Source organism: Periplaneta americana, chromosome 9 (assembly GCF_040183065.1).
Source record: "Periplaneta americana isolate PAMFEO1 chromosome 9, P.americana_PAMFEO1_priV1, whole genome shotgun sequence".
Taxonomy (NCBI): Eukaryota; Metazoa; Arthropoda; class Insecta; order Blattodea; family Blattidae; genus Periplaneta; species Periplaneta americana.
In genome coordinates, this window is record NC_091125.1 from 58,390,567 (window position 1) to 58,410,413 (window position 19,847).

A 19,847-nucleotide genomic window follows, 5' to 3' on the forward strand; every position below is an offset into this window, starting at 1 on the left:
ATGTTGTACTTTTGACAATTAAATTTTTCGATGTGGCAAAGTTGACTAATCTAACTCCATTGTCACTACTAATTGCGTGTAGGCTCTCTTTTCCAATAGTTGGTCTAAAAATATCCTCCCGTCCTACTTTAGCATTGAAATCCCCCAATAAAATTTTCATGTGATATCTAGGGAAATGATCAAAAGTGTGTTCCAATTCCTCATAGAAGCTATTCTTTATATGGTCGTCTTTCTCATCTGTAGGGGCGTGAGCATTTATAACTATGATGTCGCACCATCTACCCTTAAGTACTAAATATGATAACCTGTCACTGATAAATTCGACCTTTTTTACTGCTGATTTTATTCTTTTATGAACAAAGAATCCTGTTCCTAATTGGTGATTATTGTTTCCTTCCCCATAATACAACAAGTAATCTCCTATTTGTGATATGCCATTCCCATCTAACCTAACCTCTTGTACTCCTACAAAGTCTATTCTATATCTAGCTAGTTCTTTCGCTACTAATGTTACCCCTCCTGTTCTATAAAGACTAGTTACGTTCCAAGTGCCAAATCTCAAAACCTTATTTCTTTGCTGTGGTCGTGCCAGAGAATCAGTCCTATTCCGAGGCTTATTATAGGGATACGTAACAAGCTGTTTTTTACGGTGATGGGTTGTTAGCCCTTCGCCCAACCCCCAAGCTGGAGGACCACCCCTTATCGGCTGTCCACGACTGCTTATTCAATATATTCGCAGCTACCCTCCATATCTGGAGGCCGTCTCCTCTATCCGCAACCTGAGGACGCGCCATGCCGTGGTGATAGGGACCCACATTACATGGCTTCCCTTAAGTACTAAATATGATAACCTATTACTGATAAATTCGACCTTTTTAGTGCTGATTTTATTCTTTTATAGATAAAGAATTCTGTTCCTACTTGGTGATTATCATTTCCTTCCTCATAATACAAGTAATCTCCTATTTGTGTTATGCCGTTCCCATCTAACCTAACCTCCTGTATTCCCACGAAATCTATTCTATATCTAGCTAGTTCTTTTGCTACTAATGTTACCCCTCCTGTTCTATATAAACTTGTAACATTCCAAGTACCAAATCTCATAACCTTATTCCTTTGCTGTGGTCGTGCCAGAGAATCAGTCCTAATCCGAGGCTTATTTGAAGGTTTCATAACAAGCTGTTTTTTACGGTGATATGTTGTTAGCCTTCGCCCAACCCCCAAGCTGGAGCACCACTCCTCATCGGCTGTCCGCGACTGCTTATTCAATATATTCACATCTATCCTCCATATCTGGAGGCCGTATCCTCGAATAGATTACAGATACGGAAATAAAATTTGGAGCTCCCTTATTGCATAAGTTTCGCTTACAACATACTGTAGGCTATTTGTGCAGTAAACAAAAGCCCCTATATGTATGCTACTTGTGGACAGTCGTGCGAATTTGTTGCTTACATTGACTCCCATAAAGGTTCGGACCAATTCCGTATCTGTACATATCATCTGCACCTCAATCAGAGGTATGATAAGACCTATGTATAATAAATGAAAATTTGTTTTCAGATAAAGCAACTTTTTTCCATGTTAGGCTAAGAATTTACAAATACTGTCTCGTTTAACTGCAAAATTGAAAAAGTGTCATTTTACTAAGCATTTAAACAGTCCCAGCACATGGAGACACGAAGACGGTCTAGTTTCGAACTGCCAGTGCTAAAGCCGATTTACGAGTAGTAGTTGCTTCGTAAATTATGTATTACAAAAATATACGTTAATACACTTAATTTCTTTAATCAAAGAGCTTGAATTATGCTCTTAACTAAGATTCTGTTCAAATTCCTGTTTGCACCAACTCAAAATTGTCTCGCGGAACATGAGTAGAGAAACGTTGTTCGGACTGGTACTCCTTGAGCTGGCCTTCACTCCTGAGGTACTTCAGATCTGTTATGTTTATTTTACAGCACGTCAATAGTAAGTAAATGTAATTGCGACATAAATTAGTAGTCCTTTTGCTTGGTTTCAGAAGCTTAATATTCGATTGGATGAAAGAGAGAGGAAAGCGCGATTGCGTTGTATTCCATGAAGTACCTATGGGAGAAGCTTGTAGAAACTTCCAGCGACAGGATCTCGCTTCTTACTGTAAGCTGGAAAAAGGGTGAGTACAGCTAATGATGTTATTTCGAAGAAAGATCGCTGTGCTTTTATGATGCATAATAGTTGTTCAAGTTTCTCTATGTTCAGTGGTCATTATTACAGGATAAATATTTCAATTATCTTGTAATTATTACTTACTTACTGGCTTTTAAGGAACCCGGAGGTTCATTGCCGCCCTCACATAAGCCCGCTATTGGTCCCTATCCTGAGCAAGATTAATCCAGTCTCTATCATCATATCCAACCTCCCTCAAATCCATTTTAATATTACCCTCCCATCTACGTCTCGGTCTCCCTAAAAGTCTTTTTCCCTCCGGTCTCCCAACTAACACTCTATATGCATTTTTGGATTCGCCCATACGTGCTACATGCCCTGCCCATCTCAAATGTCTGGATTTAATGTTCCTAATTATGTCAGGTGAAGAATACAATGCGTGCAGTTCTGTGTTGTGTAACTTTCTCCATTCTCCTGTACCTTCATCCCTCTTAGCTCCAAATATTTTCCTAAGTATCTTATTCTCAAACACCCTTAACCTATGTTCCTCTCTCAAAGTGAGAGTCCAAGTTTCACAACCATACAGAACAACCGGTAATATAACTGTTTTATAAATTCTAACTTTCAGATTTTGTGACAGCAGACTGGATGATAAAAGCTTCTCTACCGAATAATAACAGACATTTCCCATATTTATTCTGTGTTTAATTTCCTCCCGAGTATCATTTATATTTGTTATTGTTGCTCCAAGATATTTGAACTTCTCCACCTCTTCAAAAGATAAATTTCCAATTTTTAAATTTCCATTTTTCGCAATATTCTCGTCACTTAATTATTACTATTATTGTTATTAGTATTAGTATTAATAATAATAACAATATATTATTATTATCATCATTATTATTATTATTAGGCTTATTACTACTATTTGTATCAATGTTTATTATTGTTTCACTAACATTACTTATCTAACTTTCATTATTTACTTTTACTTTCATTATTCACTTTCATGATGTTTTATGATCTAGATATTAATGTAATAACTATTGTCAGTCTACTGTATTCAATCAGAATTAAAGTCTGGCCGGGCGGAAGAGAAGGCTAACTGGCCTTAGCTCTGCCAGATTAAAAAAATTGCTAGTAGCAGTAGCAGTAGCAGCAGTAGCAGTAGTATCACTACTACTACTACTACTACTACTACTACTACTACTACTACATTATTTGTGCTAGTCTAACAAAATAACCCAGATTGCAATGCGGGAAATACATAAATCGAGTTGTTACAATCATTACAATTAAATAAGACATAATTGTAGAACAAAATATTAAACTGTATTTCTTGTTTGTGAAAAAAAAAACAATAGTTTTAATAAGCCTATTAATGAAAATAACAATGAAAAATATAAAGTAAAATTATATCAATTCTCTAGAATTGTAGAGAGGTATGCTACTTCATATTTTGTTATCTTATTGCCTTAAAATCTACTAAATATACTAGAAATTGTGACCTTGAAATGAATAATGAATGTTACTAAATTGACACATGCTTACTCATTATAAATTTTACGAGTTTTGAAATGAATAAAATGAGTTATATTAATATGTGCAAATATATTACCGTTCTTAGTTTATTGTTATAAACTTTGATTGACACATACATATTAACAACTGAAAGAAGTAAACTTCGTGCTCTTTATTATCCACGAAATAAATCTTACTGTATATAACTACAAAATTAAAATATTTGCTTCATTAAATGTAAAACGTAGGTACTGTTTTATATATAGATTTCATTCATTTAGTGTTCTGCCCAAGGACAGATCTTTCACTGGAACCCAGCTTTCTCCAGTCTATCCTATTTTCTGCCTTCCTCTTTGTATCCTCATATGATCCATAGGCCTACATCTTAATGTCTATCATCTGATATCTTCTTCTGCCCCGAACTCTTCTCCCGTTCACCATTCCTTCGAATGCATCCTTCAACAGGCAGTTTTTTTTCTCAGCCAGTGACTCACCAATTTCTTTTCCTCTTCTTGATCAGTTTCAGCATCATTCTTCTCCACCCACTCTCTCCAACACAGCTTCATTTCTTATTCTGTCTGTCCACTTCACACGTTCCATTCTTCTCCCTAGCCATATTTCAAATGCTTCTATTCGCTTCTCTTTTCTTCCTCCTAATATTCATGTTTCTGCCCCATCCGATGCCATATTCCATACAAAGCACTTCACTAGTATCTTCTTTAGTTCTTTTTCCAGAGGTCCGCAGAAAATGCTCCTCTTCTATCAAAAGCTTCCCTGGCCATTGCTATCCTCCTTTTGATTTCCTGGCAGCAGCTCATGTTACTGCTTATAGTACACCCCAAGTATTTGAAGCTGTCCACTTGCTCTACTGCCTCATTTAGAATGTGAAAGTTAATCTCCTGTATCTTTCTTCCTATGACCATGCTCTTCGTCGTAATTGCATTTATCTTCATCTCATACTGCTCACAGCTGTCATTTAGCTCCAGTAGCATATCCTTTAGTTTCATCTCCTTTTCTGCTAACAACGCCATATCATCAGGAAATCTTAAGCACTTTATTCTTCTTTCTTCTATTACCACTCCTCCCATGTTCTGAAAACAGTTCTTTACTAAATTCTCCAAGTAGATGTTGCATAGAGTAGGTGATAAAGGACATCCTTGACGTACTCTTCTCCCAATGTCACTTCCTTCTGACATTTGTTCTCGTATCCTGATTTTGACTCGTTGTTTCATATAAAGATTACTGAATAGTCTTCTCTCTTTCAAATCCACACCAATTTTCTTTAAGATCCCCATCAGTTCCACATATAAAATGGACACCTAGTATATACTAATGTGTAGCGTACATAAACGATTTACCCTGCCACTTCCTAATCCCCTACAAAATAATAGTGAAAATCACCAAATCAGGCTTACGCTGGAATAAAATCAATAATGTCACTCACACACTTACTGGCACTTATGCCAGAAATAGTTTATATATGTGTATTTATTGTTATTTATTACAATGGCTGAAGAGAACATCCTATGCATGTAACGGCTGCTGGCTCGAAGCCGGCAATGTCAATAAACCATACCATACTATTTATTTGAAGGACTTAGTACTCCTTCCTTATGTACGAACGTACGAGTGAGAGAGAGAGAGATAGAGAGAGAGAGAGAGAGAGATAGAGAGATAGAGAGATAGAGAGATAGAGAGATAGAGAGATAGAGAGAGAGAGATATTCAGGAGGAATCAACAACACTGCGGAAATCTGTTCTGTTGACTGTAATAAAGTTGTGTGAACGTGGGTCAAATTTCAATAGCACCGGTCTGTTACTTATGTGTAAAAATGCACTCCGTCGCACGTGAACAAGACTTGTAATTACCAATTCGCATTCCTCAACGGTACGTGCGCGGTTCGCTTCCGCGTGGCAAAATACATCGAAGAAGAGAACTTTCTCAACACCTGATTTAAAACTGTGATCAGAATCTCGAGTGGCTAGCTTCTCTGACTTCTTCCGTGGCAGCTCGGGTTCAATCCCCGTCTATGTAATGGTTATAGGCACATCATTTCTATTCCCAAAGGAACAGCGGATCTAGTAGTACAAAATATATTCTCATAAACAAAATACTAGCATACTCAGCCAAAAAAATTAATGCAAAACCACCACTTCTATATTCAACATTAAAACCTCAAACTAACTCCGATTCACCTTCAGCAAAATCAAAAGGAGTACAAAATTTTAATAAAAATTAAATAAAATAAATAAAAAAAGTTACTAATTCTATCATAATTACAAATAAATGATAATTTAATAAAAAATTCCAATAAAATAATTAAATACTAATAAATCAAAACCTTGGGATCATTAAGTGGGAATGATGTAATGTATTATAAATATGCCCCTGTAACGTCATATGACGTAGAAAGTCTCTTAGTTTAAACAAATTTTATGTGATTTTCGTAAAATACATGCATTTCATAAACTCAGAATATATGTTTTCGTTCACTGCAACGGGATAGGTTTTGATAAATGAATTATTTGTATATACTGTGTAAAATGCAAATATTGCTAATTTGTATATTGATTTTTATTATTATTTTGTCCCTCTAACGTCATGTGACGTGGGAAGAACATTTTCTTAGCTTAAACAAATTTTTACTGGCAGTTATAGTAGAAGATATGAACTTCATAATCTCAATATATGTTTTTGTTCACCGTAACGGAGTTGATTTCATTAATTTAATTAATTGTATAAAGTATATTATGTATAGAATATCAGTTAATGTGTATCATATTTACTATTATGTTCTATAGTATATATTGTATATACCAGTTGAGTATTGTTGTCGATCTAATTATATTTTCTGTCACATGTAGCACTAATACTTTGTACAGAGCTGGTTTCGCAGTGTTAATGCGTTTATATGGTTAAAAATAAGCTGGACATACCTTTTCAATGTAGCAGCAATCCCACTTACAGTTGTCATTCTCCATTATTATTATTATGTACCGAACTAGGTTCTACCTTTCGTAACGTCCTGACGTAAGCATTTAGGGTCAGAGTTTGAACCCTAAAACTTCAGGATATACTAACCGATAACTTTCCTAACTTGTTTGGGAACGAAAATGCGTTGCCTTGTCATGAAGGAATCTGTGGCGAAGAAAGAGGGCGCGAGGGGTTTTTCTCGGGGTTCTGCCGTTTCCCCTCGCCATTGTCATTCCACAAAAATTCAACAATCTGAGAGGACCCGAGCCAAGCCTCCAGAAAAAAAATGGCTGAATATTGTACATAAACTATTGCGTTTAATAAAGATTATTATTGGATCCACTGGTGTCTAATCATGACCCTTCGCATTCTAGTTATTTTCAAACAAAAAGTTATAACTGCCTTTCTAAGGGTTACCATGAGAATAGGACCCAAGTCCACATGACATTTTGTGCAGAATTGCAGTTTATTCGACCTGAATCATCCTATGTATAAATCCAACGAGTACTTTTGAATCGGAATTATTTCGCGTAGTATTAAGAGTTCTAAAATACTTACCGTGTATTTCACCCTGTAATGAAATATGTCGAGATCTCATTCGTTTAGAATGTTTAGATCGGTGGTCGTCAACTGCGGTGTATCGGTGCGCGGGTAAAGGCTGGTTCACAATAAACCGGGAACGGAAACGACAACGAGAACGAGAACTGAAATATTGTTAAAATAAATGTATTTAAATTTCGTTATTCACAATTAATTATTGTGAATGCTCACATTTAAATACATTTTAACATTATTTCCGTTCTCGTTCTCGTTGTCGTTTCCGTTCCCGGTTTATTGTGAACCAGCCTTAAGGTTCCGGGGTAAGTGCATTGCAGGAGCGAGCAGCACAGCAGTACGCGTCGAGGTCTTCTGAGTGACAGTGGCGGCTCGACGGTTTCATAAACTGCAAACATGTCAGGTGCCGTGGAACATTGCTGAAAGCGTTTCTTTTAACTACGAGAAGAGATAGCTTTATTCATGGAACAACTGAATAAACCTATCCCGGAACTCAGAATAATGTTAAATGGACTTGTGACTTAGCATTTCTAACAGATTTAACAGAGTATTTGAATGTTTTGAACCTCTCTCTTTAAGGTCAAATAGTTACCTAAATATAATATGACAGAATCAAGGCCTTTAAACTTACATTATCACTTTGAGAACGTCAGATAAGGATAAGAACCTCGAACACTTCTCAAAACTAAGGACAGTTCATACTTCTGTAACGACCACAGACTTGCAAGAATATGCGCAGATACTAGGAGAACTAAACCAAGAATTGCACTCAAGATTACAGGATTTGGAAAATCTTGAATGTATTTTTTAAATATTCGCGAGTCCATATTCCATGCAGGTTGACATGGAAGTTGGAACTCTTGGCTCTACAATGCGATCGGGAATTGAAGGAAAAATTTTCAACCAAGAGAAGTTTGTGTGATTTTTATAACAATCTTCCACATGTCCGATTTCCACGACTGCACAGACATGCTACTCGAATCTTATGCTTATTTGGGTCAACATACATTTGCGAACAGTTTTTTTTTCTTCGATGAAAATTAACAAACCTCGACATAGAAATCAATTGTCAGATTACAATTTAAAGTGTGCACTGAGACTGTGCACCACTCAAACAGTGTTTCCAAACATTGAGAAGTTGATGGGTGAAAAGAGTATCAAAAATCCCGAAAAATCGCTGCCATTGTTGAATAAATTTCTGTTCATGTTTCACAAATAGTAGCAATGTTTATGTTTACTCTGTTTCTTTCATAAACAATTTAATGTTTCTCATTTCAATTATTTATCTTCTTTCAAACCTAAAATAGTAACATTCATTATGTTTATGGTTTAGTTAATGAATATTTACATATGTAGTGGCAATCAGTGTTTAATTTAGAAATTTATACGCGATTTTTATTAATTTAAATATTAAATATTTAATTGAAATTGTGCCAGTAATATGTAACAATTGTGCTGCCGCTATTTAATACTTTATTCTGTTCGCGTAAGTAAAATATTCTAATGCAATAATAAAGTTAATGTTCATTTATTCAAATCATGTCCGATATCTTGCTCATTAAAGTACAGAGATACCGCCACTGCACCCCTGCTCCGTTACCACACACTCGGTTTTTCAGGGCAAGCGAGCGAGCTAGGGAGATGCACAGTGCAAATCAGTTGATGACCACTGGTTTAGATGGACATATTGTGCGATTTCCGCAACATGGAACCAACACGATATTGGGCTTCTACTTACAACAATACAGAACATCACCCTGACAAAGAAAATAATCCGTCTTTTGCTGGATTCCAACCTACGACCATTCCTTACATAGGATGGAAGGAAACCTATCACATTATTCACAGAGGTAATAGATCAAGACAATGTGAACAAGTTTTGCCAAACAACTTTTTTGATACGTCCAATAGTTTTGAGAATAGGAAATGTAACGTGTTGGAACGTTGCAATGCTCTTTGAAATCACTGCTCCTCAATGCAGGTGAGTATTGCTGCAATCATCCACTCCGCAAGACTTGCGACAGGAGAATGTAAAAGGTAGACTACTTCGTCTTCAGTTTCACAGACAAGTAGCCTGATAAGTCCCAGGGGCGACCACCGTTGAGGAATAATAATAATAATAATAATAATAATAATAATAATAATAATAATAGTTTTATTTTCCCTGGATTTCAAGTAACCTCAAAGGAAGAAATTCCTATGTAAAATTATTATCACATCCTGTATGCCTGAATGAATAACTTTTTCGAACAATGGTATCATATTGTATGGTTTATCTTCAACAGCTTTTGTATAAAACCTTTTGTGTGCTTTTTATACCGGTATTAGAAAGTTATGAGTAATATTTCATACTTAATTAACACTCTGCATAAATAAATTTAAGTGCAAATGAAGGAAAATGAATGTACTGTCATTATTTTCTTCACAGACTTACCCTGTATTATCTGTTTTTATTTTAAATTTTTCTTATTTCTCTACTAGTTTAAATTGCAAGTTTACTTAATTGTATGATTGTGATTACTTTCACGTTCACTTTTGTGTGTCGCCTTTATAATGAGCAATTGTCCTCTTTGGGGTCTTGAGTGCAATGAAAATAAAGTACTAATCAAATAATAGGCTATCCATAATAAAATGACAATAATATTATAAAAATACAGAACAAAAAATGTTGCTGCCATTTTCCACTTCTTGCTCTGTCTCTCAAGTATCTCTGAATACTTTAATTTTCTGAATTTTATTATAGACTTTTTTGAGATTCTGTTTACACAATTTTTATTGCAAAAATCCTGTAAAACATCCTTGTATACCTTAAAATCGTATTTCTGATATAATTGATATCCTCTGGACAGTGGAAAAATTCCATAATCAGAATTGAAGAATCCACTGCAAGAATGATGGATGTCACTTTCTTGTCGAAAATAGACCAAGACTGTCAATGCATAGCTTAAGACACATAGCATGTACACAGAGTTTTATATGGCATTAACACTGATAGTCATTGTCCAGTAATGATCAGAACTTTGAGCGCTAAGCATTTCAAACTTTCAATTGCTTCTCCTGCAAAATGTATTCCAAATGACCTCCATCATTCTTGCAGTGGACTCTTCAATTATTTCACATCTTATTTATTACTTCATATTGAGCCAGACAATTAAACAATAGATTTTCAAGAAAAAAAAAGAGTTGACATAGTAGGCCTACATACTTCCATTTTGGATTCGTTTAGTTCAATAACAAAACATAATAACAAAATAAATTTTCTTTCTGTTTCAGGTGAAATTGTTACGAACGTGATGGGCAAGAGGAATAATTCTTGCCATTCGACATTGAAGTGGCACCTACAGGCAATATCATGTAGCATTTTGTTGGCAATTTTGCCGTTTGCGATCTTCATTTCAGCTCCTATTGTCCTGTACATACTGCTATATACGCGATTTTATCCTCTTGCTTTCTTATATTATGTATGGGTGTGGTATGATAATGATTCAAGAAACTCATTAGAAAGAAGGTAAGAAGCTTTCATTATAATTAACACAATTAAGGGAACATCGATACAGAAGCGACGCCCTCTTAAGCCGCTCTGATCTTCTGGAACAGGGTTTCTATGACCTTAAATCTGCTGTCTTACTGCCAAGAATATGGCAGTGTGAGTAAATCAGTCTCCATGCATGAGAACACAGGTTTGTGCCCAAATATGTATTACAAGTAAACATTTTATATGCTAAGCTAGGGGATCCCTGATACGTGTCATTCGCTTCAAGGGATCGGTGATCACATATTCAATATGTGGATTTCGATAACATCGCTCCTAGCTTCAAAAATGATAATGACTGCTGTCTGGGCCAACAGGAGATCTACTGTCTATGTTGTTTTCCTATCTATGTTCTCAGCTGAACTGGAGCAAGTGACATTTCATTTCTGACGGAATTAGTGACAGTCGCTAAATCTTGTATGTAGTAGTCTGCTTATTACATTTGAAATTGTCTTCGACAGTGATTTGAATTCATTCATTTAGTGTTTTGCCCACTATGTCTTACGTCTTTCACTGCAAACCCAGCTTTCTCCAATCTTTCCTATTTTCTGCCTTCCTCTTCGTTTCCTCATATGATCCATATATCTTAATGTTGTCTATGATCTGATATCTTCTTCTACCCCGAACTCTTCTCCCGTTCACAATTCCTTCCAGTGCATCCTTCAGTAGGTAGTTTCTTCTCAGCCAGTGACCGCATTTATCTTTCCCAAGAAAAATTGCAAACATGGCATGATGAGTCTTTCCACGGTAAAAGATTGATTTGAATATATAGTTGGAATTTCATAATGTTTTGACTAAACGACTGTCGTTTGACTATCAATTATGTTCTTATTAGAGGTAACTGCGACTAAGACGTGAAAAACGAAACCTATTTTTACACTTCCACTACACATCAGTTGATTACATGAAGTCATAATTCTTTAAATCACTAACAGTATTTTGAAAATGGCCAATAAACTGTTCTATTTAAATATTAAATATGTACTGAAAATAATAAAATAATAATAAATAATAACAATAACAGTGACTACTACTACTACTACTACTACTACTACTACTACTACTACTACTACTACCACTGCCACTACCACTATTATTAGGCCTATTATTATTACTATTATTATTATTATTATTATTATTATTATTATTATTATTATTATTATTATTATACGAATATAGGCCAGTTCATGTCGGATGCTTTTCCAATTCACTGCGGGCTAAAGCAAGAAGAAGCACTATCACTTTACTTTTTAACTTTGCCCTAGAATATGCCATTATGAAAGTCTAGGATAACAGAGAGGGTTTGAAATTGAACGGGTTACATCAGCTGCTTGTCTATACGTATGGACGTGAATATGTTAGGAGATAAACCACAAACTATCGAGAATTTTACTTGAAGCAAGTAAAGAGATAGGTTTGGAAGTAAATCCGGAAAAGTCAAAGCATATGATAACGTCTCGTGACCAGAAAATACTACGGAATGGAAATATAAAAATTGGAAATTTATCCTTTGAAGAGGTGAATAAATGCAAATATCTTGACCAAGAGTAACAGATATAAATGACACTCAGGAGGAAATTAAACTCAGGATAAAATATATGGAAAATGCTTGTTATTATTCGGTTGAGAAGCTTTTGTCATCCAGTCTGTTCTCAAAAAAGCTGAAAGTTATAATTTATAAAACAGTTATATTACCGGTTGCTCTCTATGGTTGTGAAATTTGGACTCTCAGTTTTAGAAAGGAACAGAGGTTAAGGGTGTTCGAGAAAAAGGTGCTTAGAAAAAATTTGGAGTTTAGAGGAATGCGTTACAGGGAAATGGAGAAAGTTACACAACGCAGAACTGCACGCATTATATTCTTCATTCGACATAATTAGGGACGTTAAATACAGACGTTTGAATTGGACAGGACATGTAGCATGTATGGGCGAATCCAGAAATGCATATAGAGTGTTAGTTGGGAGGCCAGAGTGAAAAAGACCTTTGGGGATGCCGAAACGTAGTTGGGAAGATAATATTAAAATGGATTTGAGGGAGGTGGGATATGATGGTAGAGACTGGGTTAATCTTGCTCCGGATAAGGACCAATGGCAGCTTATGTGAGGGCGGCAATGAAACCTCCGGATTCTCTAAAAGCCATAAGTAATAAATAATAATAATAATAATAATAATAATAATAATATTTTTTTTTCAAAATGAAAGAATGAGTTAAGGTAAAGTCCGTTTGTTCTCTTAAGATCTTAACTGTAAAAATTCACACAAACAATACACGAATATTTGAATGCAAAGTCACATTCAACGTAAAAATTAACACTTACTGCGGAATAGGCAATTCTTCCAATATCATTCTCCCTAAACAATTTCATGATGACAGGCAGAAAAAAATTCCAAGGCATAGCTGTGTTATGCTTCAAGATTTTAAACGTAGAGCTAGTGTGTGCTTTATAGTAAATGAAAGTCGTGAGTATTGTAGATATACATTTATCTTGTTTCGTTAATCTTAGAGTTTCTACAGATAGGCTTAACTTATAGGTGAAATGAACTCTTGGACCGCGGGTTATTAGAAGTATTTGTGGCAAGTGCATCTGGATCTTTCAAAATGTCTCACAAAGACCAATACTTTGACGGTCCAGTTCAAAAGGGAAACAACTCAAAATTTAAAGTTTTGAGACAACCAAATTTAAAGCTTCATGTTGCTGTGAAAAATCCAATTCACACACTTTAATTTGAAACTTATAATATATATAAAAGATCACTAACAGAATTTCGAATAATTTCAACGATCTTTTGATTTTTCAAAGCAACATGAAGCTTTAAAGTGAAGGTTCCTCGAAACTTTCAATTTTGAGTTATTTCCTTTTTGAACTGGAACGTTCGATTTTATTCATGATCTGCCAAGAGTGGATGGTTCTTTGAATGATGCGATTGCTGTTCAAACGTTGAAAAATAAAGTTAGAAAGGAAACATTACTTAAATTCTACAAAACAATGGTTTTACCTGTAATAATGTATGGATCAGAAAATTGACCCATGAATACGAAAAATAAGAGAATGGTTTAAACATCGGAAATGAAATTCTTACGTTATATAGCTGGATATACCCTAAGAGACCAAGTACGGAATGATGTTATACGAGGTAAGCTGCATATAACTTACTTAAACAGTATAAATAAAAAAAAATGGTTCCAACATATACAAAGAATGACACTATCAAGACCAACTAGATGTCTTTATGAATACAAACCAAATGGAAAACGATGTATTGGTCGACCACGACTACGATGGGAAGACGACCTCTGAGTCGGAACGGATCGGAATCGGTCCACTTTGAAGTAGATGATAATGAGGACGTATTATATCTATCATGAAGTTTAGAAACTGAGAGATCTCATTAACCGTCAATTGGAAGTTGAAACCTTTCATGAGTATCTTAGTCATGTCATGCTCATGATATCCATTATCGACCAGGTGGCTAGGTATGAATTAAATTAACCGATGTCACAGAAACATCTGCGTATCACTTCACCTCAAAGCCACCTATATTTACAATTCTTCTGTTCTCACTACTCAATGAAGCGTATTTCCACGCTCTCGCGCCCCTTCAGGAGGGTCCTGTACTCTCTATTAGTTCGGCTTCCAACGTATGTGATCTTTTATGAATACTTGAGCCCTCGGCTTGTGATCACTTTGATCACATTTCCCTCCCCTCGCGTATGTGGTACCTAAGAGGTTACGTCCATTTTCGACTTCTCCCCTTCAAAATTTTCTAGAGCTCCTTCAGTGGAGCAGCGTAACCCGGAGTGAGACAAGTGGCCAACAGGCTTGGAGCTCACATATTCAGTTTCTTTCAGCCCCGAATCCTTTTCTAGGACGCGTTTTGTGTACCTTTTAAATTTCTCCTCCCATTTCTCCTCTTTCAATTCAATTCAAAAATTTTATCCACTGATAGTGTTGTCTTTAAACTACATAACGAAGTGCTGCTTGTTTCCGTATCTCAAGTCACACTGACATAATCGGCCCTGACTCATACCGCGGCTTCACGCCGAAGTAGCTAAGAAATTGTCATTTTCGCCGCGCTCCCTCATCTCTCGCACATCTGATCCAACCGAAGCACACTTTATTAAGAAGCGACATATTTCCTCTATCCAACTTTAAATAAATCATTAACCTGGCTCTTACAGTTTCTGTGGAGTAATCGTTTAAAACTGTTGCACTTTTTAGAATAACCGAAACTCCTTATGTAGACTATCCTTTCGGGGAAGAACGTAATTCTTCGTTAAAAGAGCGAAGATATATCTGTAGATTGAAAAAGTGAAGGAATCAATTTTTGTAACAGTACGCGTTGCTATGCAGACGCAAACAAAATCAGCAGTCAATGTAGGTGTACTATGTAAACGACATGTTTCTCAATAATTGTTAGCTCCGCAAGAGACAAAGTTCAACTGAAATGGTCCCCATTTTAGTCATTAGGCAAATGACGAGCTACGAATAATAACGTTAAGTGAGATGTCATGAACAAAAATACTTCATGTTTATGCATAATACGATTCATTATAGGTGAAGTGCCTAATGTACGTATACGAAGAGCGAGAATATTGTAAAATGATTGTATTAATTAATGAAATAAAAATAGATTTTATAAATAAATTAAATAAATACAACGCAAGAGAAACATAAGAACTGTACTTGTGGTGGAATACTTAGAGTGTGTGTCATCATTACAGGTTACTTGCACCCTTACATTCATTTTCCTTTAAAAATAAAAATACGAGCTTCGATCAAGACTTCAAATTGATGGAGCTGAAAGAAAAGAAGAGAGCGATTTCTATTCTACTGACTCCATGTCCGCAACAGAATGGATGCAGGGAGGATACGATCTGCGTCATATAATGACGCGGCTAGCAGTACATGGCTTCCACTACAGAATAAGAATTTCCACCAACTAGAGGGGCGTGCGTGCGTGTGTGTGTGTGAGAACTTTGCAGCGAATTGTGTGACAGATCACGTAATGACGTGCAAACTCAGAGCTGCGTCATAGACAAAGTTTTGCAACGGTGACTCAATGTCTTGTCCCTACGCGATAGATGAGGCACATTGTGCGCTTTTATTCTTATTATTAAATTAAGAACCAAATATATAATAGGGCCTATTATATTAAACAGGCAAGGTGAATCACGACTTAAGTTACCGCATACAGCTAAGAAAATGAGATACAGAGCAGTATAATATATAGGCTATGTCCACTGCTGTGGAGTAATTGTTAGCACGTCTGATCGTGAAACGAGTGGGCTTGAGTTCAGATCCTGGTTGGGACAAGTTACGTAGTTGAGGTTTTTCAGAGGTTTTCCCTCAACCAATTGAAGCAGAATTGCTAGCTAATTTTAGGCGTTGGACTTCGTACTCATTTCACCATCATAATTACACTTTCCCTCTTTCATCATCATCTCTATTTCTTTCCTAGGTGATAGTGCTATGCATCGTGGGCTCGTGGTAACTCGAAGGACCGGGAATGAGGGACCGCGGTGAGATCTACGCGCAAATGTGAAATTGTAGGCTATAGGGAAGTTTTGAGGCGGCGCGCAGGAGAATCTGTAGATTGGGAGGCCTTAGAACATCCACACCATTTCATTCCGGGTAGTACAATGGGCCCAACCGAGCGGGCTGCCCTTCCCTGAACGAGGACTAATAGACAGATAATATGTATACTTATAAAACAGTTGATAAAAATAAGATGCCATGAGATGTAAAAGTGTTGTTCAGCGTTGCCAACTATGTGATAAATTATTCCTTTATGCGATATTTTAACCCTGATACGATAACACTTCAATATGAAGAAATTATCTTATTAATGAAACACATTTGATTTTATCTTTTGGTAAGTACTCTCTGAATAAACGTTTTAAATATGTTCCGCTTTCCGTCAAGATTCTCAGGGGAGAGTACGGATTCTTCCCCAGCCAGTAGTAAACTTGTATCATAGTTTGCTAATACTTCGTTCGTAGCTGCCACTGAGGCCTTTTCTGTGCGAGAATGATTGAAAATTTACTTAATACTGTGTGAAGTGTTGATAGTATGACATCATTTATGAGCTAGAGGGCGGATTTTGGCATATTTGCATGTTTTATTCCTTGAAGGTGAAAGATATGCATGTATGAGAGGAATGTGTTTAATACTATGGGGAATCAACGGGGAAGTTTTATAGTGCATATAAATTCATATTCAGGGGGCTATTGCATATTTCTCAAATATTTGCATGTGGATATATTATACTTTTTACATGAAGATCGTTACTAATGAATGACTTATTAAACCTACATTTAAATATTAACTGTTCATTGTTTGAAACCCTCTACTCCAATGCAACGACAATCATTCGTGATCGTTGAAATTTTAATTGAAAATAAACACTTTTTTGGCGGATATTTCTAAATTTTTAGAGTATATTTCCAACGTTTCTACTGCATAAATGCATGCATATATTCACTAGTTTTAGTGCATATAAATCCGCCCTCTTGACATTATTAGACCCTAATATTGTATATTTGCGATAATTTTGTGGAAAATACAATAATTTTTAGACTACTATTTCATAATTTTGTGTTTTAAGGTTGGCAACGCTGGTTCGGTTTTAGTACCTATTAAAGTATACACTGCTCCGTCGATATAATAGAAAGCCAATGTTTATCTACTTGGATAAAACACGCGGAACAAGTCCCCAGCAATCAACAAGCATCATGTTTAGATAGAGCATGAAAGTAAAGGAATATTACGGACAGTAAAAATTGATCATACGGGAATGGGTATTTAAGTGTTGTTAATTCATCATATAACGTGAATCTGATACAACGTTAATACAAATTAATTTTATTTCCTAGAATATAAAATACAAGAATGAATGAATAAATGAGAATGAGTGAATAAGTAAATAAATACACATTACCTTAAACTCTCCATCAATATCCTAAATATCTGCGCCTTTCTCAAGGTGTTGAATAATATTTTTACTTTGTGAGAAATACTCAAACGTGAACGTGTCTGTGACATGATGCCTTACCGGTATGCGGGAGTTTGGATTTTCATCACAACAACAGACTACGTTGTACCGTTTTCTTATTTCTTTAGACTTACACGCATTCTACTAAATAGGCGGACCAGTGTAAATGTTTTTCATGTAGAAAGTCCTAATATACGTAGTATAATTGAGTAACAATAATATAAAATATCTTTGTGACGCAATTCATAAGCAAAAGAACAAATTCTAGGCCCAGAGAATATTAAGAAAATTTATAACAGTAACAAGAAAGGGTCGCCAAATGTAAGAGCTGTAATAGTACAAAAATTGCCGTTCTTTCTTTCCTTCTCCCGCCAGTCTAAACGACGTTCAGTCTAAAAACTGAAGACAGTAAAGAAATTAGCAAGACACATAAGCTTACAATATCTAAATTAATAACACTCAACTATATTTAAGGATGGACAAATAATAGTGTAGAGGTTTATTTCGCATTTTATCCGGGTGGAGATTTAAATTTTTGAACTGAAATCATCCAGAGTTCAATACTGTATCGATTTAATGTTAGTGACTGAGATAAATATATTGGTTAGATTGTTATCTTGCAGATACTGGCATTGGTAAAAAAAAATGCAGATTAATGCAGGAAGGATAACAAAATTCTATGATCTAACAATGACAGGAACAAAACGACAGATTTCCAGCTGTTGAGAGGGATAAGTTACTATATTTGCATGTTTTATACTGGATGAATCAGGATCTAGGTGACAAACTCTGAGAAACGATAGACCTCGTTAAACAACCCATATTCTCTGACGCGTCGTTTTGGAGCTACACAACATAAACTAAAAAACAGATTTTAGTGATATTTACAATAAATGAAGTGAATAATTTTTTTCAAGAATTTTTGCCGACAGATTACAGAAGGTGTTCAAAGTGTGTATCCTAAGCTTCAGTAGCTTTATTACACCGTCGTAGCAGTGAACATTTCAGGTCTGTCGCCAGCTAAGGTTTATCGTAAACATCTGGGCTGGTAATCATCTGCTGGGACCTGCTATTTTTCCGCCCCTTTTGAATAGAAAAACTTAACTTGAGGTCCTACGGAACACGCTTCCGCTATTCTAAGAGGATGCGCAGAGACATGTGTTTCCAGCATGATAGCGCCCCGCCAAACTTCAGCTTAGTTGCACGAGCACACCTGAACAACATCTACGGGGAATAATGGTTAGGGAAAGCGGGACCTGTTGCGTGGCCAGTGCGATCACCCGACTTAGCGTCCCTGGATTTTGAGAGGGGGCATGCGAAGAGTGTTGTGTACGTCAGCCCAGTAGATATTAGAGAGGAACTGATTGTGTGATTCGCTGCTTTTATTCTAATTCGGCACAAACTTGAAATGTTCAACAGAGTTCAACAATTACTGCTATGACGGTGTAGGCTATTGATGTAATTAGGTTCAATGTAGACACTTTGAACACCTTCAGCAATCTGTCCGCAAGAATACCGACTTACAGAAATAAATTAATAATTAATTTCATAATAAGCAAATATCACTAAAACCTGTATTTTCTTCGATTTCGCGTAGCTCCAAAGCGACGCGTCAGACAACATGGGTTGTTTAACGAAAAATGATCCTCACAGCGAGTTCTATCGCATCTCAGAGTTTGTCACAGAGGTCCTGATTCACTTTGTATATTCAAACAGTATGTCGATTATTTAACTATGGTTTTTCGAATTTAGTAGCAATGAAAGGTAAAAATGCGACATAAACACTGCCACACTATATTGCTTACAATCTTCAATTCAGGTGTAGTGACGAGTAGCATTATTCCCTCATTTTTGTGTCAATTTACAACCCCCTTATCGCCATGATACCTACAAATGTATTACAAAAGCATAAACATCTCTAAACCTCTGACTGAGGTGCTGGTTGATATGTACAGTACATCTATTGCCAGCCATGACATCTTACTTGACGATATGTGACGGAAGAAAAACAATTGTCTCTATATATCTGAAGTCTGTTTAGTGTAATATGTATCTAGTCAGCGATATATTCAACGGACAGGGAAAGGAACTACCACCCTACCCCATTATCTCCTGGCCTAGTTGCCTC

The 19,847-nt window shown here is 35.9% G+C and overlaps 1 protein-coding gene across 1 annotated transcript in view; it reads left to right on the forward strand.

Annotated features, from left to right (window-relative positions):
• The first annotated feature begins 2,025 nt into the window (after positions 1-2,025).
• Positions 2,026-19,847, forward strand: part of LOC138705653 (2-acylglycerol O-acyltransferase 1-like) — a 37,768-nt gene continuing 19,946 nt past the window's right edge. The window contains exons 1-2 of the mRNA XM_069834241.1: positions 2,026-2,152; positions 10,468-10,702. Of these exons, the coding sequence (XP_069690342.1) occupies positions 2,077-2,152; positions 10,468-10,702 (311 nt within the window). The 5' untranslated portion in view covers positions 2,026-2,076. The remainder of the gene's footprint in view (positions 2,153-10,467; positions 10,703-19,847) is intronic.